At 48.7% G+C, this 21,579-nt stretch overlaps 2 protein-coding genes across 6 annotated transcripts in view; both read right to left on the reverse strand.

Annotated features, from left to right (window-relative positions):
* The window catches only part of rapgef2b (Rap guanine nucleotide exchange factor 2b), a 660,162-nt gene that overhangs the window by 399,551 nt on the left and 239,032 nt on the right, over positions 1-21,579 (reverse strand). Inside the window, exon 1 of one of the 5 annotated variants that reach the window (XM_068041830.1) lies at positions 1,431-1,576. The exons of the other annotated variants lie outside the window; for them this stretch is intronic. The gene's annotated coding sequence lies outside the window, so the exon portion shown is untranslated. Of the gene's footprint in view, positions 1-1,430; positions 1,577-21,579 lie in introns of those variants that run through there. 5 annotated transcript variants of the gene reach the window in all.
* Positions 14,369-21,579, reverse strand: part of LOC137363192 (uncharacterized) — a 14,879-nt gene continuing 7,668 nt past the window's right edge. The window contains exons 7-9 of the mRNA XM_068027174.1: positions 21,304-21,394; positions 15,332-15,436; positions 14,369-14,388 (exon numbers count right to left, since the gene is read on the reverse strand). Coding sequence (XP_067883275.1) covers positions 14,369-14,388; positions 15,332-15,436; positions 21,304-21,394 — 216 coding nt within the window. The remainder of the gene's footprint in view (positions 14,389-15,331; positions 15,437-21,303; positions 21,395-21,579) is intronic.

The following is a 21,579-nucleotide window of genomic DNA, read 5'->3' on the forward strand; positions in this document are numbered from 1 at the left end:
ACACATTACCAGTCAGGCTGACTATTCATTTATTTAAAGTTCTTTACCCTTAACCTGGGCCTCTACATTCCAATTACATAGCAGTCCAACCCCCACTGCTATGCTATTCCTCTCTATGGCACCACAAATATTAACTTCATGTAGCTTGCATTCTCAGTAGTGAATTAAAAGTACTTCACAATAGTCACTAATTATCCTTATGCACTGTGGCTTCTCTTCACCAAAACAACAAACTTCAAGACTGTTGGAAGGTTATAATGAAAATAGCAACACCAGATTAAAGGCTTTTCACAAGACTTGTCTAAGTTATTATATTTTTGTAACCATCACTGCTAAATTTTCACTTATTGTTTGCTAATAAAGCGAGCAGAAATGATGTGCATACATGAAGGTGTAAACCACATCATGATCCAAAAAATGTATCTTTCCAATGACCCAAATATCATTCACATTTTTCTTTAAAATCCCGATCCTTACTCAACAAGGGGAGAATATTGGGATGAAAATAGTCTGAAAGCCTAGACTGCACAAGAGAATTGAACCTAACCAGAGCTGACAGTGGGATATTTTCCATTTATGTTTGATGTTGTAATTGTGCTAAGTAGGTTGCCCAGACAATGTACTCTTCTGTGCAACTCCATCGTTTCGAACAAAAGACTTTAGTACATACCAAAGCCTGTTAATGAGCATGTCTATATGGAAATATAATAAATTTAATCCAGTTTTTCTCATACAAGTGAAACAAAACACAGATAGGTTCTTCTAACTTTGTCAATTTGGCAGAAACTTAAGATGTTCCAAGCTTTTTTTTCCTTTCCGTGATTAAACAGTGATTAAACAGCATCCCAGCAGGCATTTAGCTGCTTCTGAACAACATCATTTGCTCTTGATCAAAAGGGTTACTTCACTGCAATGATTTATTTTTCATTAAAATGCAGAGTACATTGCACAGACACTCGTGGAAAATATGGCTCATAACTGTACTCTACAATTACACATATACAGAAAATCAATGCAATGAAAAGGTTAAGCAGATAAGATAACATAACTACCAATGTTTATCCAGCCAACATCCAATAAATGCTGACAAAATTAAAAGAAAAACAAACCTGAATCCCATTTCTCATGCACTATTTTAAACAAATTAAATCATCAAATGCAGTTTGAAAGCTTTCAACATTGAGCCTCATACAACAAGTCAAATTCCTCTCATATTCATAACATTTACAACAGACATCTGTAGTAGCAAAGACAAAATTTAATTCATTCAACTTTATTACACTAGCACTCACCCTACGGGTATGCGGCCATTGTAAAAACAGCATATTATCTGAACTAAATCAACAGTCACACTGATGTTTGTTGCTTCAGAAAGCAAAAATACAAAACCAAATAGAACTTCAGTGATAAAACAATTCTCTGACCTTTACCTTATAATTGAAGCCCAAGCTGTACCATTTCATCCAAAAGGCCCTTTACTTTGCAGCATTTTCTATCCCAGGCAGAGTTTGGAATCTCTTCCTCTTCTGTTGCTGTACGTGGAGAGGCAAATGAAGCCAAAATTCCATCGGACGGCTCATTTCCTGCCTAGTGACCTGACTACCTCTACTGGCTGCAAGATATGTGCAGCATATGCTGCTTGCACATTGCTTCCGCATTCCATTTTCATGACCTCAGCTGTTGCCTGACAGCTGCTCTTCATAAGTTGCCATTCAAGAAATAGCTGATTGCTGAAGTGTTACTTACTTATTTTAACATATATCCTTTTTCCAAGGCCAAACCAAAGTGCTACCTTTGATAAACAATACAGCAATCTGCATTTTGAAAGTGTTAATTTAATCCCCTGTTTACATAACAGTCTTATTACCTCCACATACAGCCTTGCTACAAGAATGAGGGAACATAGATGGCAGCAGAGGAAGTAGTTTTGTCTCCCTGGCTCCAGAAAGAAGGCACCATAGAATAGCAATAGCAAATGGGTCGCCTCCGTCATTACCATTACCATTTCCACCGCCTACCCACCAACACCACCCCCCACCCCCTTCATTTTGTTTGAGCTCTCAGTCTCTGTACAAGTAAGCAATATTGTTTACAGTCACATTCATGACCTTCATAAACCTCTCCATCACTCAACCCCCACCTGGAATCCCTGTGTGTAACCTTTCAGCTACTGCCCATTTGCAGCTCTCCTTTATACTCTATCAAAGTATAAATAGGACTATGGAACAATAACAACCAGATCAAATTACAAAAGCAATTCAACTTATTTGGCAATACCATTCAGCACATCATTCATTTCCAAACTAATTCGTAGGCTTCTAAGTTAAAGGCTTTTGTTGACCAGCCAACTGTCAAGTATCAACCCTAAATACCAAATAACCAACCGAAAAGCACTTTGGTGCATTACCTCAAAACCACAAATGACAGAAAAGCAGCAAAGTGGAAACCTCAGAGAAAAAAATACTGATTTGGTGAATATTTTGGCACCAAAGTAACATCACATTTATCAAACTTTTTTTATATACTCATGTAAAATTTAAGACTCAAGAGTAAAAGTTGGCATTAGCATTTCACAACACAGTTTATACCATGGTTCAGTTGTGAGTACTCTCACCTGAGTCAGAAGGTTTTGGATTCAAATCTCACTTCAGAAACTTGAGCACAAAATCCAGGCTGACACCCTAGTGCAGCATAACTGAAGGAGTACAGCACGATCAGAGATTCCATCTTTTGGATGAAATGTAAAACTGAGGTACCAACTGCCCTCTCAGGTGGATGTAAAAGATCCCACGGCACTATTTTGGAGGAGGGCAGGGGAGTTCCAGCCAATATTTGTCCCTCAATCATCACTAAAACAGATTATCTGGTCATTATTACATTGTGGTTTATTGAACACTGCCATGCACAAATTGGCTGATGCATTTCCTACATTACAACAGTGACCAACTTAAAAAGTACTTAATTGCCTGTAAAGCTCTTTGGGACATAGAGGTTGTGAAAGGCACTGTATAAATGCAAATTCTTTCTTCTTTCATTTTCTTTGTTTCTCTCTCTTCATTTTGCTTAGGCCTTGCCAAAGCTGTCCTGCAGGATACTTTTTGTAATTATAGCTGTGGGCAGTAATTATCCAGAAAAGTGAGTACAGCTGATAAAAATTCCCCACTGATTTGATAAAAAATGCTTTCCAAAATAATTCATAAAGCAATTTGACGCTTAAGAATTACAAACAGTATCCAATCAACCAAGATTGTGTTTTAATTCTCAATAACATGGTTATGCGAATGAGGGACACTTTGGAAAGATTCTCACTGCTGAGTACAAAGAAAGCTAAAGTGTGGAGGTCACCGAAATGGCTTATGAATGTTTAACAAAACTTAAGATTGGCTACAAATCCGGATACTTTATCCAAACGCAAAACAAACAGCTCAATGTTTATCAGTTGAGGCAACTGGGCCATATCATTTAACAAATATATTGAAATATTTATAATTTATTCAAATTGTGGTGATATGCATACATGACCTCCAGGATACGCATAGGCAGAAAATGTTTTATGGGGGGAATACATTGAAAATTGAATTGCAGGGGTGTGATGGAATACTCCCCACTTGCCTGATGAATGCAGCTCCAACAACACTCGAGAAGCTCAACACCATCTAGGACAAAGCAACCTGCTTGATTGGTACCCCAATCACCACCTTAAAAATTCACTCCCTCCACCACAGGCACAGAGTGGCAGCAGTACCATCTGTAAGATTCACTGCAGCAACTCGTCAAGGCTCCTATGACAGCACCTTCCAAACCCACAACATCTACTGGCTAGAAGAACAAGGGCAGCAAACACATGGGAACCCCACCACCTGCAAATTCCTCTCCACGTCACACAGTTCCTTCACTGTCGCTGGGTCAAAATCCTGGAACTCCCTCCTAACAGTATTGTGGGTGTACCAAAACCACATGGACAGCAGCAGTTAAAGAAGGTGACTCACCGCCACCTTCTCAAGGGAAATCAGGGATGGGTAATAAATGCTGACATCCCACAAATGAATTTAAAACAAATAAAATTCCGTAGTATTTTAAGGCTGATGCTAAACTGCACTATTGGTGTGAGATATGTAGCTGTTGTGTGCTTTTTGCAGCCAGCAATCCAAAAATCTCACACCCGCTAAGAGTCATTTTGCAACTTGACTGGAGTTATTGATGCCAATTTTAGCTGCCCTTGCCTGGCAGAAACTGGGCAGGGAGTGGTTAAAATAAGGTGTGCCATTTATTCTCACTTAAAGGCCTGCTTAGGTCGGGAAAAAGAACCCGATCCAAAACTCGACCGATCCACAGCGGACCCGAGCCCGACCAGAGTCCCTCCAATTTCGCCCCGAGCCCGACCCAACCATCCCTTTACTTACCTTCCGCCTGGGAAGCTCCACGAAACTGCAGCGCATGCGTGATGATGTCATGGTGACATCACTCGCTGACTGCGCAGACTCAGTTTCGTCCCGGACTCCGAGCTCAGGTAAGTTTTTATTTTTTAATACATACCGGCAGAGCAATTACCGTGCGTGTCCGGCCCAACCCGACCCGAGCCCTACCCGGACCCGGCCCGGCCTGACCCGACCCAAGCCCGAAAGCCGGACCCGGAAGAGGGGCCCAACCTGACCCCGACACGTCATCAGGTCCCGTCGGGTTCGGGTCAGGTAGCAGGCCTTTATTCTCACTGATCCCACTTCCCTTTTGCCACATCCACTGTCCCTCACCACCATGACTGCTGGGGACTCTTCACAAAACCTTTTCCACTTTGCAATACTGCAAAAATTACAGATTAAGGCACAGTTATGTGAACAATAGCAGGTTTTATAGACATTTGCAAATAGATACACTGCTTTCATATGGTCATGGTCATTTTCTGTTCCTTTCCAATTTCCTCTGGCATAGTTTATCAACTTGTCAGTAAAGTACACTTTTTCTGAATGCAGTAACAATTTAGTTAAGTCAGACAATCCAGTGCAAGACTTGAACAATGGATCTACTATTAAAGTTGTGTTATCCGACGACTGTTTTTCTTATTTATTTTTTCTTGGGATACAGGTGACACTGCCAAGGCTACATTTATTGCCCATCTCTAGCTGCCCTCAGAAGGCAATGACAGGATTTCTCCTTGACCCACTGCAATCCTTCTGGTGATAATGTTCTCACAGTGATGTTAGTACGTAATTTCAGAATTGTGACCAAGAAACAATAAAGGAATAGCTATAACTTCCATGTTAGGATGCTATGGATTTGGAAGAGTTCTTTGGGTGATGATATGCCCATGACACCCCTGCTCTTTGTCCCGTGGTACAGGTCAAAGGGCTTGGAGGTCCAGTTGAAGTAACTAAGAGTTGCTGCAGTGCATTCAGTAGAATTTTCAACAGTTACAGTGGGCTGGTTGGGGGTGGGGGATGGAAACAGAGGGAAGGGAGCTATATATCCAGCAGCTACAATGCACCAGTGGTAAAGAGGGCTGTTAATTTGCCTTGATGGGTTTAATTCATATTGAATTTGGGCCAAATAACCACAATTTAGCATGATTTGTTCTTCATATTTCTAAAACTAAAAGCCCTATTTCCAGAAGATTCAGTTAGAATGTCCAAAATAATCAGTAACAACCACAACAACATTGGTTTAGTTATCAACAAGTATCCCATCCAACCTATTTAGTCATGAGATACAAGTACCCTCTGTTTAGACAAAGTGTCCCTCATTCATAAAGCAAAAGAAAATCTTATTTGGCCTGCATCTCAAAATGTCTCAATGTTCCCTCTAAATTGTGTTACATGACTACGCACCTGCAATCAGGAATGTGCCGCACAGGGGACAAACAGGCCAGGCACAAGCAGCAGTCCCTTTAAAATGTGCGCATTTGCAGCTGCACAGCAATTTTAAAGGGACTGTGCAGTGCAACAAACAACCCACACACAGTGAAGGGATATTAGAGGGAACATAGGTTTAGTTTAGTTTAGAGATACAGCACTGAAACAGACCCTTCGGCCCACCGAGTCTGTGCCGACCATCAACCACCCATTTATACTAATCCTACACTAATTCCATATTCCTACCACATCCCCACCTGTCCCTATATTTCCCTACCACCTACCTATACTAGGGGCAATTGCTAATGGCCAATTTACCTATCAACCTGCAAGTCATTGGCATGTGGGAGGAAACCGGTGCACCCGGAGGAAACCCACGCAGACACAGGGAGAACTTGCAAACTTCACACAGGCAGTACCCAGAATTGAACCTGGGTCGCTGGAGCTGTGAGGCTGCGGTGATAACCACTGCGCCACTCTGCCGCCCCTCAAATTGGTGTCGCATAAGTCCTTTGGGCGGGGGGGGGGGGGGGGGGGGGAGGGGAGCTTTATTGGAAAAACCAGGGATGTATAGGTTTAACAGTTCGGGATTGAATTTAAATCTCCTTAAATACAGCATTTCCCACCACCACGACATAATTACTGGCATCACTAGAAATTTCCTTTCCTACAGCAATATAATTTTATATAGTGCTTTTAATTCAACCAGAAGATTACAGTCAGCTGTAATTCATGTGGAAGAAATTTAGAAACATATCCAGTGAATTGAGAGCAAACAATTCACAAACTCTCAAGAGTTACACAGATAGTCATGTCATATGATGTGACCACCTCTGCTTGAAACAGCACCTTCTGGGAGGATATTTGAAATTCAAGGCTGTTCAGACATACTTGGTGGGGGGGGAACTGGCTCTTTCAAAGTCAATGGGTGTCGATGGTTTTTGATGACCAACATTGACAAAACCATTCTAGGTAATTGAATCGGGGAGCAGCCCCATTGCTCTGGCTAGATTGGGGAATCACCTCTGTCTCCCAGCCGGCCTTTGGCTTCTCATATGCAAATTGTGCGTGACCAACTTTACTGCTCTGTTCTGCTTTTTAAAAGTTATTTGTAATAATGTCCAGTAAAATGTCTCGGGCAAAGTTTCATACGACAAAATTAATATTTTCCATTTGGCATGTGGGATTTCCGTCACTATATATATCAGTTATGATGTTATTACACCTAGCACACATAAAAACTGTGCCCTTCACTTCATCTATATGATATTTCATTCTTGTCCAACTTATCCAAAAGGCTAGATGCCTAAAAGGTAGAGTTCTAAACCTTGATATTGGTTGCTAAATTATCAGATCTGATTATATTTAACTTCTTTTCATCATTACCAGCTACCATTACTAGAGGACAAGGTTCTTCATCAATATATTTACATGGTCATTGAACATAGCAACTGGAATAATTCTCCCCCATTGCACTTATTGTTACATAATTTGCAGATGATCATAGAATCACACAGCACAGATGGAAGCCATTCGACCCATCATGTCTCTGCCAGCTCTCTGAATGAACTATCCAATTATTCCCACTCTTTTTGCTCCTTCTGCCTAGCTTGGCAAATTTCTTTTTTTTTGGTATATAACCACCCCTATTGAGATCAGTTTGTTGGCACAGAAACATAATCTCAATAAAACTGCTTCACTGAAATGTCATTAAAGGATATACTGCATGCAATAAAAGCAAAGCAGCACCAGCCAAAAGTAGAAAATTGCAAAAACCTATATTTTAATTTTACTTTTGCTTTAGTAAGCCCTGATTCAACTGGAGTGAGTATAAATCAAACCTGACATCCTGTAATTATGTAAGACAGCACACAACATAAATATTGAATCTCTGTCCACATGACATATAACTTGATATAATGCTTCAAGCTTTATGACAGTACCACAACTCATTCCTGATTTACAGTAAAATTGCAGACAAACTTTATTACTAACAACTAGAAGAAAAATGTTGTAAAATAAATAAAAACTTTAGGCAGTTACATGAACCACAAATCTGTACAATGGTGTGTATAACCATTACGTTCAGGTTTTATATTAAAACATCTGAAGTTATAATTATTTAAAGCCATTTGTGTTGCAAAACTGTTTTTCTATTGAAGTATTTGAATAAATATATATAATATTTAATAAATATTTAACACTCGTCATTTTATCCGGAAGAGCTGAAACAAAGCCCAGGTGTCATGAAAAGGGAATGCTTGCCAGTGAGTCAAGCTTCAGCTGCCACAACATCTGAGGAGAGTTCTGCACTGACGCAGGATTCCCCCAGACAGCCAGGGCCCTCCAGGTCTCATGCGCACAGAGGACGACTGTCGAAGTCATCCACAGCCAAAGGGCAATCAGATCAGCAGGCTCGCGCAGAGTGGGCACTGCGAAGGAGCACCCACAAGCATTTCAGAAGAACGCCGTTACACAAATGGGTCTGCACGGGTGACACGCAACACTGTAAAAAGTTAAATCATTAAATGTTCTTCACTAACACGTGTGTTGCTTTTACTGTGTGAATGAAGTGTGCCAGCATGTACGATCGTGTCTCCTTCCATCACATCATTGGCCTTTCACAACTGCCAATTTATGGAACAACATCATTGCCGTGCCGCATTACTCATGTGCCTCTCCACGGATACAGTAACATGGGCATTGGCTCAGTCTGCTGATGCCAATAATGGTGGAGACAAAGATGTTGCAGATGCGGACTGCTGCACAACAGGTGAACGAGGCTGCCGTGTGGCTTGCAGAGCACATGGTGGTCTTTATGGTGAGGAGAACCGTTGATCAATAAGTCATTGCCATGCATTCACCCAGTATGCAGTGCCTGGACGCGCTCTGTCCTCCCATCCACATTTCCTGATGCAAGTTCTCAGCATCTTCATCATCCAAGGATGAGTCCTGCTCACGTCTCTCCTTATCCTGCAAGACCTCCCCCTCTATAGACTGTGTAGTTTCGAGTACAGAACCAAGGCTGTCTTACTGCAGTTATACAAGACCTTGGTGAGACCACATCTGGAGTATTGTGCACAGTTTTGGTCTCCTTATCTGAGGAAGGATGTTCTTGCTATGGAGGGAGTGCAAAGATGATTTACTGGGCTGATTCCTGGGATGGCAGGATTAACGTATGAGGAGAGATTGGGTCGACCAGGTCTATATTCAATAGGGTTTAGAAGAATGAGAGGGGATCTCATAGAAACCTACAAAGTTCTAACAGGACTAGACAGGCTAGACGCAGAGAGGAGGTTCCCGCTGGCTGGGGAGTCCAGAACCATTTAGAACTGAGATGAGGAGAAATTTCTTCACTCAGAGAGCGGTGAACCTATGGAATTCTCTACCGCAGAAGGCAGTGGAGGCCAAGTCATTAAATATATTTAAGAAGGAGATGGATATATTTCTTAATGCCAAAGGGATCAAGGGATATGGAGAGAAAGCGGGAACAGGGTATTGAATTAGACGATCAGCCATGATCTTTTTTGAATGGCAGAGCAGGCCCAAAGGGCCGAATGGCTTACTCCTGCTCCTATTTTCTATGTTTGTGTTTTCATCTACAAAATACTCCAAGAAAACAAGCTGTCAGAAAATGTTACCACACAAAATGGAACATTTTCTGTTGGAAAATGGGCCAGAAACCAGGGTAGATTGTGTGTTTTTTCAAGCAGAGAAAAAAATGCATATTACATGCGATTGCTTATATGCAATAATAAAGATTTTGTACAGTAGTATCCAATTCTACGAGCCCTTATCTTGCAATCTTGCTTATTAATCTTTTGTGTGGCATCTTATCGAATGCCTTTTAGAAATAGATGTATACTATCTATTGCCTCCCCTTTATCTACCCTACTAGTTACATCCTCAAAAACCTAATAAATTTGTCAAACATGATTTCGCTTTCGTAAAACCATGTTGACTCTGTCTGATCATATGATGATTTTCCAAGTGCATTGTTAAGATTTCCTTAATAATAGATTCTAGCATTTTCCTGATGGCTGACATCAGGCTAACTGGCCTACAGTTTGCGGTTTCCTTTTCTCACCCACCCACCACCACCCACCCCTCCCAGAACTTTTTTTGAACAGCAGTGTTACATTTGTTAATCTGCTGGGACTGTTCTAGAATCTAGGGAATTTTGTAAAATCACAGCCAGTGCATCCACTATCTTTGCAGCTACCTCTTTTAGAAGCAAAGGATGTAGGCCATTAGGTCCTGGGGATTTGTTGGCATTTTGTCCATTAATTATCTCGAACACTTCTTCCTTGCTGATATTAATTATTTAAGTTCCTCACTCTTGTTGGTTCCTTGGTTACCCTCTATTTCTGCTTGTAATTTGTCTCTTCTACTATAAAGTCAGACATAAAATATTTTTTTGCGTCTGCCATTTTCTCATTTCCCATGATAATTTCTCCTGTCCTGCCCTAAGAGACCAATGATTAATTTAGCTATTCACCACCTTTTTATATACTTGTAAATTTTTTTTACGATCTGTTTTTATATTCCTAGCTAGTTTACCCTCATATTCTCTTCTTTCTCTTATCAACTTGCTGGTCACCCTTTGCTGGTTCCTAAAACAGTCCCAATCTTCAGGCTTCTACTATTCTTCGCAACATTATAAGCCTCTTTTAATCTAATACTAGCCTTAACTTCTCTAGTAAGCCACGGTGGATCTCTTTCGCTGAGTTTTTATCTTTTAATTGAATGTATTTTTGGAGAAAATTTTGAATTATTCCTTTAAATTTTCCCGTGTTAATTTAGCATCATACCTTTTAGTCTATTTATACAACCAGCCTGAGAAAGCTCTCCTCTCATAGCTATGTAATTGGCTTTGTTTTAGTTTAAGACTCTTACTTTGGACTCACGTATGTCGCTCTCAAAACTAATACGGAATTCAACTGCATTATTATCACTTTTATTTGAAAAAATGCTGCTGGACAGTATTATTCATCATTTCGAACCCCACAAATTAATCAAGGACAATCTACAAGGATTTGTTACGAGGTCTTGTCTTACTAACTTGATTGAATTTTTGGAAGACGTAACAAGGATGGTTGATTAGGGGTGCACGTTTAATGTAGTCTACATGGATTTTAGCAAAGCTTTTGCTAAGGTCCCACATGGTAGGCTGGTCAGAAAAGTAAAAGCACATGGGGTCCAAGGGAAAGCAGCAAGTTGGATTCAAAATTGGTCAGTTCAGGAAGCAAAGAATAATAGATGACAAGTGATTTTGTGACTAGAAGGCTGCTTCCAATGAGGTTCTGCAGGGCTCAGTACTAGGTCCCTTGCTTTCTCTGTCATAGAGTTAGATATCAATGATTTGAGGGGGCATGATTAAGAAGTTTGAAGTTGATACAAAAATTGGTCGCAAGATTGATAGTGAGGAAGAAAGCTGCAGACTGCAGGAAGATTCAATGAGCTGGCCAGGTGGGCAGAAAAGTGGCAAATGGAATTCAATCTGGAGAAGTGTGAGGTAACATATTTGGAGAGGACAAACAAGGCGAGGGAATACACTATATGCGGTAGTATACTGAGAAGTGAAGAGGAACAGAGGGATCATGGAATGCATGTCCACAGATCCTTGTAGGTAGCAGGATAGGTAGATAAGGAGGTTAAGGAGGCCTACAGGCTACTTTCTTTTCTTAGCCAAGGCATGGAATTCAAGAACAGGGAGGTTATGCCAGAATTGGATAAGACACTAGTTAAGGCACAGCTAGAGTATTGATACAGTTGTGGTCACCGCATTACAGGAAGGATGTGATCACACTAAAAAGGAGATTTACAAGGATGCTTTCAGGAGTGTAGAATCATAGCTATAAGGAAGGATGAGATAGGCTGGTATTGTTTTCTTTAAACAGAGGAGGCTGAGGGGAGATTTAACTGATGTCATGCAGACCGCCCCCCCCACCTGCCAAGAATGAGGCATATTAATTTTGTCATATTAAACTGTTGCTGGAGTGAGGAAATCACTTGTTAAACAGATCAGCCATGGCTGGAAAAAACATTTACATACTAACAGACAGTGCTTGCAGGGACAAAGGGGTTATTCCCTGCTCCAAGTTAACCCACAATGGACTTTGAGCACTGGGTATTGCGTGTACGAGGAGACATTCCAGAGTCGGCTAAGACAAGAGAATCCACAAACAGACGTGGTCAGACCAGCTAGTCACATGATTAACCTGCTTGGCAACCTACAGTCAGGGACTTTACAGCATGTTCGAAGAACAGTAACCGAAACCATCTTCAGATATTGCATCGAGAGCGAGAGAGAGAGCCTTCCAGAAAAAAATGCGAAGAAAGAGAGCTGAAGCGGCTTGAGTTAACTGGGGGGTGATACAGTAAACCCAGCAAAAGCATGGCCAATATGGAGGAGCGTAATTCAGGGCTAGGTACAGAATTATTAAAACTATCTCAACTAATCTCAAAATTCAATGAGGAAGATGTGCAAGAATTTTTGACTCCTTTGAGAAACTGGGAAGGCAGCTAAAATGGCCAGCTGAGACCTGGCCTCTTTTAATACAAAGCAAGCTAACAGTAAAAGCCGCATGAGGTTTATTTCCTGTTGCCAGATGAGAGTTCATCAAATTATGAACTGACAAAAAATGCTATCCTCGGGGCAGATGAATTAGTATCCGAAGCCTATCACCAAAAGTTTAGAACCCTCAAGAAGCAAGCTGATCAAACTTATCTGGAGTCTGAAAGAAGCAAGCAGCTGGCTTTTGACCAGTGGCTGAAGGCTCTCAAAGTACAGCTTAGCTATGAGTATCTCAGAGAAGTAACTGCTAAAGGAATTTAAACACTCTCTCCCACTGTCCATAAAGACCCATGTAGAGGAGCAGCGAGTTCAGAGAACCCGGCAAGCGGCCATTCTGGCTGATAAGTTTGCTTTAATTTAAAAGTCAGCTTCCCAAGGGAGAACCTTTCTTAGTCACCCCCACAAATCAGAAAAGGACAAAGGGTGGAAAGGTGATAGGAGCCCAAGGAGTCCTGGGAGAGAAAGAAAAGCAGGAGACACAGGGGGCCCTCTAACAGCAAAAAAGGAAGGTGCTGTGAGCAGGAATGAGACCTGGAGACTTGTGTGCTTCCATTGCAATAAGGCAGGACATCTAAAAGCTAACTGCTGGAAACTGAAAGGAAAACCTGTAGGGTTAATCAGGGCACACCTGCTCAGTGAAGGAGAAGGGACCCTTATGGAAAGCACAGCAGAACAAGCTGTGGCTTTAACTGCAGTAAGAGTGACACCCAGGAGGCTTACTGCTGCAGGTGCAGGAAAAGTGAACAGGATTCCTGAAGGCTATCAGGATTTTGTATTTGAAGGGAAAGCAACCCCACACCCGAGTGGGACAAGCAAGCCCATAGTGATTCTCAGGGACACAGGGGCCACTAGATCCCTTTTACTGGGAAAAGGCCTGACCTTTCCCCCAGAGAGCGCAGTGAACACCAAAATGGTGATGAATGGTATTGGAGGGCAGTGTATGCCTATACCTGTACAACCGGGTGCACCTGGAGTGCGACCTAGTTTTGGGACCAGTGACTGTAGGGATTATCCCTAGTTTGCCTGTGGACAGGGTTGACCTGCTCCTAGGTAATGATCTGGCAGGGGCGAAGGTGGTAGCCACCCCAGTAGTGAAAGAAAGACAGCAGGAGGTCAGAGAGAAAGGGCAGTGGCAGGAGACAGTCCCTGCAGTTTCCCTGAAGGTGTGATGAATCAGGCCATGATCAAAACAGCTCGCCCAGAGGAGACTGCTTTGGCAATGCAGGCAAATGACCATGAGGTCTGTCTGCCCGAGACTTTCTTTGGGAAGTTAGAAGACCCAGGGAGTGAATTCAATAAATTTTCCCTAGCTGAGGCTCAGCGAGCCAACTCAGTATTGCGAAAGTTAACACAGGCTGCCCAATCTGAAAGTGAAGCAGAGGGACTCCCTGATTGCTAATGAGGTACTGATGAGGAAATGGAGTTCTCTTAACAGATCTGAGAGCAAGGAGTGGATAGTAGCTCACCAGTTAGTGGTGCTGCAGAGGTACCGGAGAGAAACAGTAAGAAGGGCCCACGAGACTACAGTGGCTATACACGCCGGTATACCAAAGATCAAAGCCCGCAAAAGGCAGCAGTTCAACTGGCCAAAACTCCACAAAGATGTAATGGAGTACTGCAGGAGTTGCCACATGTGTCAGGTTGAGAGGAAACCCCAACCCACAGTGAAACCTGCACCCCTAAGTCCTATACCGGTGTAAAGAGGACCCTCCAGCAGAGGGCTGGTGAACTGTAAGGGACCCCTCGCCGAGAACAAAAGGGGACAGACAGGCACAAGGCCGGCAAAAGGTTAGGAAGGAAAGGGGAAAAAAGTGACCAAGAAGTCCGGCAGGAATCCCAGATGAAAACCCTTACTGTCCGGTCAGCCAACCCTGAAAAATTTGAAAAGTTAGACCCCACATCCTCTTATGTAAATGCAGACACTAGAAGCACCCCACCAGAGTTGCTAACAGCATTTACAGGAACCTGCAGAAACAAAGAAAGACCCTTAGGGGGCAGAGAAATCGTGAGGGCAATGTCTCACCTAGTCGAAGTGTCACAAGAGCGTGCAGCCAAGTCTGCACAAATTCCTACAGGCAGGAATGTCCCAAAGGACAAAGGGGAGATTAGCAAAGAATCCTCCCCGACAGTCCAAAAAAAAGAGAACCAGCCATCCCCTGAAGTCAAAAGCCTTTGCATGACCAGCAAAGCACTGAGAGAGTGTTCAGGATAGACCCGCCCACTACTGACTCTCCTGAAAGAAAATTCCAACTTAAGACTAATTAAATCTAACCCTCCCCCCCAACTTTGCAGATCTTAACAGAAACAAAGACCCAAGGCAGTCATGGAAATGTGCAAACTGAAGAAAAACTTCCCCAAAGAACCACCTGTTTATTGGGATGTCCAAAAAGGGACAATTAAAACAGCACTAGCACCAAGAATAGACAGGCTGTAATAAGTTTGAGGATTTATGAATGAGTGTGAATGAATGAGAGAGAGACATGCATGCTTTTTTTTCCCCTGTATCTTATATTTTCTCTCTCTACCCTTTCTAATGAAATGCATTTTCTCAAATCGCATTTCATTCCGCTGGATGTGGAGGTGTCATGTATACCCCCCCACCTGCCAAGAATAAGGCATATTAATTTTGTCACATGAACAATGATTTTAAACTGCTGCTGGAGTGAGGAAATCACTTGTTAAACAGATCAGCCATGGCTGGAAAAAAACATTTACATACTAACAGACAGTGCTTGGAGGGACAAAGGGGCTATTCCCTGCTCCAAGTTAACCCACAATGGACTTTGAGCACCAGGTATTGTGCATACAAAGAGACATTCCAGGATCGACTAAGACAAGAGAATCCAATAACAGACGTGGTCAGAACAGCTAGTCACATGACTAACCTGCTTGGTAACCTGGGTCTTACTGAATTGGACAGAGTTTGAAGAGAGAAAGACCGTTTGCTCCAAGCCTCTCCTGTCTGCTCCCATATCTTTCTCACAAGCCTCTGGACCCATTGAGGACACATGAACTTCAAGAGAGAAAAGTCTCCTACATCGAACAAAGTTTAAGAATAATACTGGGCCCCAACAAAAAGCAAGACCTACCTACAATCAAGGACTTTACAACGAGCTCAAGAACAGTAACCAAAACCATCTTCAGATGTTGCCTCAAAATTTGCCACTATATTTCTTCTGCTCTTTTCTGTCTCTATCTGCATGTGTGTATCGCATATGCATGCTAGTGTGGGCGCGTCGCGTATCTGCAGGCATTAACCGAATTCGAGTTTAAGTTGAATAAAGTTCAACCTTTTTTTCTTTTAACCTAAGAAAACCTGTTTGGCTAGTTTTTTTGCCTTATAATTGGAAGTTAGTGAACAAGGATTCACTAAGGGGAAGCTAAAAAAGGTGTTTTAAAAAAAACCCTGTTACGCTAAGACCAGGTGAAGGCTGAGAGGGAACCCCAGACCCCTTTCTCACCTGGTCATAACACTGAGGTGTACAAAATTATGTTGGGCCTAGATAAAGTAGACAGGAAGAACCTATGTGCTGTCACAGGGAGGTCAATAACCAGGGGGCAAAGATTTAAAGTAGTTGGCAGAGCGATTGAAAGGGGAGTTGAGAAGAATCTTAATTTTCACCCAGAGTGTGGTAGGATTCTCGAACACACTGCCTATCAGGTGGTAGAGATAGAAACCTGCATTAGCATTTTTTTTTTAAATCAGCTATACACGAAGTGCTGTAACCTACAGGGCTACGGACCGAGAACTGGAAAGTGGGATTAGGCTAGATCAGGGCTGTCCATCATACGGCCTGCCAAAGATTTCCATTCGGCCCACCAATCTGCCCATGGCTTGGCTCTAATTGATGGTTCGCCTGTACCTCAGGCAGAGGGGGGAGGTGGGACCTGTGACTGACAGGGGCTGCCAGGGCGGCGTTAGCATTGATTAGTGGAATGCGCCGCCCTGCTTCTTCAGCGCAATTTAGTAAACATCCTGTATCCTGCACAATGGGAAGATTCCCACCTCCACTCACCCAAACTCAAATAAAATAGGCAGGGTACATATCCAGCGGCGGGACTGGCTGCTGCGAGGAACATAGGAGACATGGGGTGGGGAAGGTGAGAGAGCGAGACAGGGGAAGGTGGGTACTAGAGAGAGAGAGAGGGGGGGTACGAGAGAGAGGGGGTACGGTGGGAAAAGAGAGGTGGAGGGGGGGGGAAAAGAGAGGTGGGGGGGGGGGAAAAAGAGAGGTGGGGGGGGGGAAAAAAGAGAGGTGGAGGGGGGGGGAAAAAGAGAGGTGGAGGGGGGGGGGGAAAAAGAGAGGTGGAGGGGGGGGAAAAAGAGAGGTGGAGGGGGGGGAAAAAGAGAGGTGGAGGGGGGGGAAAAAGAGAGGTGGAGGGGGGGGGGAAAAGAGAGGTGGGGGGGGGGAAAAGAGAGGTGGAGGGGGGGGAAAAGAGAGGTGGAGGGGGGGGAAAAGAGAGGTGGAGGGGGGGGAAAAGAGAGGTGGAGGGGGGGGAAAAGAGAGGTGGAGGGGGGGGAAAAGAGAGGTGGAGGGGGGGGAGAAGAGAGGTGGAGGGGGGGGAGAAGAGAGGTGGAGGGGGGGAGGAAGAGGGGTGGAGGGGGGGAGGAAGAGGGGTGGAGATGGGAGGAAGAGGGGTGGAGGGGGGGAGGAAGAGGGGTGGAGGGGGGGAGGAAGAGGGGTGGAGGGGGGGGAGAAGAGGGGTGGAGGGGGGGAGAAGAGGGGTGGAGGGGGGGAGGAAGAGGGGTGGAGATGGGAGGAAGAGGGGTGGAGATGGGAGGAAGAGGGGTGGAGATGGGAGGAAGAGGGGTGGAGGGGGGAGGAAGAGGGGTGGAGGGGGGGAGGAAGAGGGGTGGAGGGGGGGAGGAAGAGGGGTGGAGGGGGGGAGGAAGAGGGGTGGAGGGGGGGGGAGAAGAGGGGTGGAGGGGGGGGGAGAAGAGGGGTGGAGGGGGGGGGAGAAGAGGGGTGGAGGGGGGGAGAAGAGGGTGGAGGGGGGGAGGAAGAGGGGTGGAGATGGGAGGAAGAGGGGTGGAGATGGGAGGAAGAGGGTGGAGATGGGAGGAAGAGGGGTGGAGATGGGAGGAAGAGGGTGGAGGGGGGAGGAAGAGGGGTGGAGGGGGGGAGGAAGAGGGGTGGAGGGGGGGAGGAAGAGGGGTGGAGGGGGGGGGAGAAGAGCGGTGGAGGGGGGGGGAGAAGAGCGTGGAGGGGGGGAGAAGAGGGGTGGAGGGGGGGGGGAGAAGAGGGGTGGAGGGGGGGGGGAGAAGAGGGGTGGAGGGGGGGGGAGAAGAGGGGTGGAGGGGGGGGAGAAGAGGGGTGGAGGGGGGGAGAAGAGGGGTGGAGGGGGGAGAAGAGGGGTGGAGGGGGGGAGAAGAGGGGTGGAGGGGGGGGTGAGAAGAGGGGTGGAAGGGGGGGGAGAAGAGGGTGGAAGGGGGGGGGAGAAGAGGGGTGGAAGGGGGGGGAGAAGAGGGGTGGAGGGGGGGGAGAAGAGGGTGGAGGGGGGGGGAGAAGAGGGGTGGAGGGGTGGGGGAGAAGAGGGGTGGAGGGGGGGGGAGGGGTGGGGGGGGAGAAGAGGGTGAAGGGGGGGAGAAGAGGGGTGAAGTGGGGGAGAAGAGGGTGAAGTGGGGGGAGAAGAGGGGTGAAGTGGGGGGAGAAGAGGGTGGAGGGGGGGAGAAGAGGGGTGGAGGGGGGGGAGAAGAGGGGTGGAGGGGGGGGAGAAGAGGGGTGGAGGGGGGGGAGAAGAGGGGTGGAGGGGGGGAGAAGAGGGGTGGAGGGGGGGAGAAGAGGGGTGGAGGGGGGGAGAAGAGGGGTGGAGGGGGGGAGAAGAGGGGTGGAGGGGGGAGAAGAGGGGTGGAGGGGGGAGAAGAGGGGTGGAGGGGGGGAGAAGAGGGGTGGAGGGGGGGAGAAGAGGGGTGGAGGGGGGGGAGAAGAGGGGTGGAGGGGGGGAGAAGAGGGGGGGAGGGGGGGGAGAAGAGGGGTGGAGGGGGGGGAGAAGAGGGGTGAAGGGGGGAGAAGAGGGGTGGAGGGGGGGAGAAGAGGGGTGGAGGGGGGGGAGAAGAGGGGTGGAGGGGGGGGGAGAAGAGGGGGGGAGAAGAGGGGGGGAGGGGGGGAGAAGAGGGTGGAGGGGGAGGAGAAGAGGGTGGAGGGGGGGAGAAGAGGGGTGGAGGGGGGGGAGAAGAGGGGTGGAGGGGGGAGAAGAGGGGTGGAGGGGGGGAGAAGAGGGGTGGAGGGGGGGAGAAGAGGGGGGGAGAAGAGGGGGGGGAGAAGAGGGGGGGAGAAGAGGGGGGGGAGAAGAGGGGGGGGAGAAGAGGGGGGGGAGAAGAGGGGGGGGGAGAAGAGGGGGGGGAGAAGAGGGGGGGAGAAGAGGGGGGGGAAGAGGGGGGGAGAGAAAAGGGGGGGAGAAGAGGGGGGAGAGAAAAGGGGGGGAGAAGAGGGGGGGGAGAAGAGGGGGGGGGAGAAGAGGGGGGGAGAAGAGGGGGGGGGAGAAGAGGGGGGGAGAAGAGGGGGGGGGAGAAGAGGGGGGGAGAAGAGGGGGGGGGAGAAGAGGGGGGAGAAGAGGGGGGGGGGAGAAGAGGGGGGGGGAGAAGAGGGGGGGGGAGAAGAGGGGGGGGGAGAAGAGGGGGGGGAGAAGAGGGGGGGGGGAGAAGAGGGGGGGGGAGAAGAGGGGGGGGAGAAGAGGGGGGGGAGAAGAGGGGGGGGAGAAGAGGGGGGGGAGAAGAGGGGGGGAGAAGAGGGGGGGAGAAGAGGGGGGGGAGAAGAGGGGGGGAGAAGAGGGGGGGAGAAGAGGGGGGGGAGAAGGGGGGAGAAGAGGGGGGGGAGAAGAGGGGGGGGAGAAGAGGGGGGGGAGAAGAGGGGGGGAGAAGAGGGGGGGAGAAGAGGGGGGGAGAAGAGGGGGGGGAGAAGAGGGGGGGGAGAAGAGGGGGGGGGAGAAGAGGGGGGGAGAAGAGGGGGGGAGAAGAGGGGGGGGAGAAGAGGGGGGGGAGAAGAGGGGGGGAGAAGAGGGGAGAAGAGGGGGGGAGAAGAGGGGGGGAGAAGAGGGGGGGGAGAAGAGGGGGGGGAGAAGAGGGGGGGAGAAGAGGGGGGGAGAAGAGGGGGGGAGAAGAGGGGGGGAGAAGAGGGGGGGGAGAAGAGGGGGGGGAGAAGAGGGGGGGGAGAGAGGGGGGGGAGAAGAGGGGGGGGGAGAAGAGGGGGGGGAGAAGAGGGGGGAGAAGAGGGGGGGAGAAGAGGGGGGAGAAGAGGGGGGAGAAGAGGGGGGGAGAAGAGGGGGGGAGAGAGGGGGGGGGAGAAGAGGGGGGGGAGAAGAGGGGGGGAGAAGAGGGGGGGAGAAGAGGGGGGGGGAGAAGAGGGGGGGGGAGAAGAGGGGGGGGAGAAGAGGGGGGGGGAGAAGAGGGGGGGGAGAAGAGGGGGGGAGAAGAGGGGGGGAGAAGAGGGGGGAGAAGAGGGGGGAGAAGAGAGGGGAGAAGAGAGGGGGAGAAGAGAGGGGGAGAAGAGAGGGGGAGAAGAGGGGGGGAGAAGAGGGGGGGAGAGAGAGGGGGAGAAGAGGGGGGGAGAAGAGGGGGGAGAAGAGGGGTGGAGAAGAGGGTGGAGAAGAGGGGTGGGGGGGAGGAGGGTGGGGGGGGAGGAGGGGTGGGGGGGGGAGAAGAGGGGTGGGGGGGGGAGAAGAGGGTGGGGGGGAGAAGAGGGGTGGGGGGGAGGAGGGGTGGGGGGGAGAAGAGGGGTGGGGGGAGAAGGGGGAAGGGAGAGGGGGGAGGGAGAGGGGGGGAAGGAGAGGGGGGAAGGGAGAGGGGGGAAGGGAGAGGGGGGAAGGGAGAGGGGGGAAGGGAGAGGGGGGGAAGGAGAGGGGGGGAAGGGAGAGGGGGGGGAAGGGAGAGGGGGGGAAGGGAGAGGGGGGGAAGGGAGAGGGGGGGAAGGGAGAGGAGGGGGAAGGGAGAGGGGGAAGGGAGAGGGGGGGGAAGGGAGAGGGGGGGAAGGAGAGGGGGGGAAGGGAGAGGGGGGGGAAGGGAGAGGGGGGGAAGGAGAGGGGGGGAAGGGAGAGGGGGGAAGGGAGAGGGGGGGAAGGGACGAGGGGGGAAGGGAGAGGGGGGAAGGAGAGGGGGGGAAGGGAGAGGGGGGAAGGGAGGAAGGGGGACGGGAGAAGGGACGGGGGAGAGGGACGGGGGGAGAGGACGGGGGGAGAGGACGGGGGGAGAGGGACGGGGGGAGAGGACGGGGGAGGGGACGGGGGGAGAGGGACGGGGGGAGAGGGACGGGGGGGAGAGGGACGGGGGGGAGAGGACGGGGGAGAGGACGGGGGGAGAGGACGGGGAGAGGACGGGGGGAGAGGGACGGGGGAGAGAGGGACGGGGGGGAGAGGGACGGGGGGTGAGAGGGACGGGGGGGAGAGGGACGGGGGGAGAGGGACGGGGGAGAGGGACGGGGGGGAGAGGACGGGGGGAGAGGGACGGGGGGGAGAGGGACGGGGGGGAGAGGGACGGGGGCAGAGGGACGGGGGGGAGAGGGACGGGGGAGAGGGACGGGGGGAGAGGGACGGGGGGGAGAGGGACGGGGGGGAGAGGGACGGGGGGAGAGGACGGGGGGGAGAGGGACGGGGGGAGAGGGACGGGGGGAGAGGACGGGGGGAGAGGGACGGGGGGGAGAGGGACGGGGGGAGAGGGACGGGGGGGGAGAGGGACGGGGGAGAGGGACGGGGGAGAGGACGGGGGGAGAGGGACGGGGGAGAGGGACGGGGGGAGAGGGACGGGGGGAGAGGGGGTAGGGTTGGAGTGGGGAGGGAGGAGAGAGGGGGAGGGAGGGAGAGAGGGGGAGGGAGGGAGAGCTAGAGAGTCATTTATTTACAGCACTGAGAAAGCCATTTGGACCGATCAAGTTCATGCCTACTCACTGGCTCGATCCCTATAGCTCTGTAAGTCTATTTCTCTCAAGTGGCCACCCAACTTCCTCTTGAAGCATTGATCATCTCCACTTTCACTACTCTTGTGGCAGTGAGTTCCACGTCAGTACACCCGCTGCGTAAAAAAGTGCTTCCTCATATTCCCCCTGCATCTTTTGCCCACAATTTGTAATCTGCATTAACTAGTCCTCGGGCTAGGGCGGGGGAGAGAGGGACTGAGACACGAAGAGCGAGAACGCAGGGAGAGAGGGGAAGAGAGATCAAGGA

The sequence above is a fragment of the Heterodontus francisci genome, chromosome 1 (genome assembly GCF_036365525.1).
Source record: "Heterodontus francisci isolate sHetFra1 chromosome 1, sHetFra1.hap1, whole genome shotgun sequence".
In the NCBI taxonomy this organism is placed as follows: Eukaryota; Metazoa; Chordata; class Chondrichthyes; order Heterodontiformes; family Heterodontidae; genus Heterodontus; species Heterodontus francisci.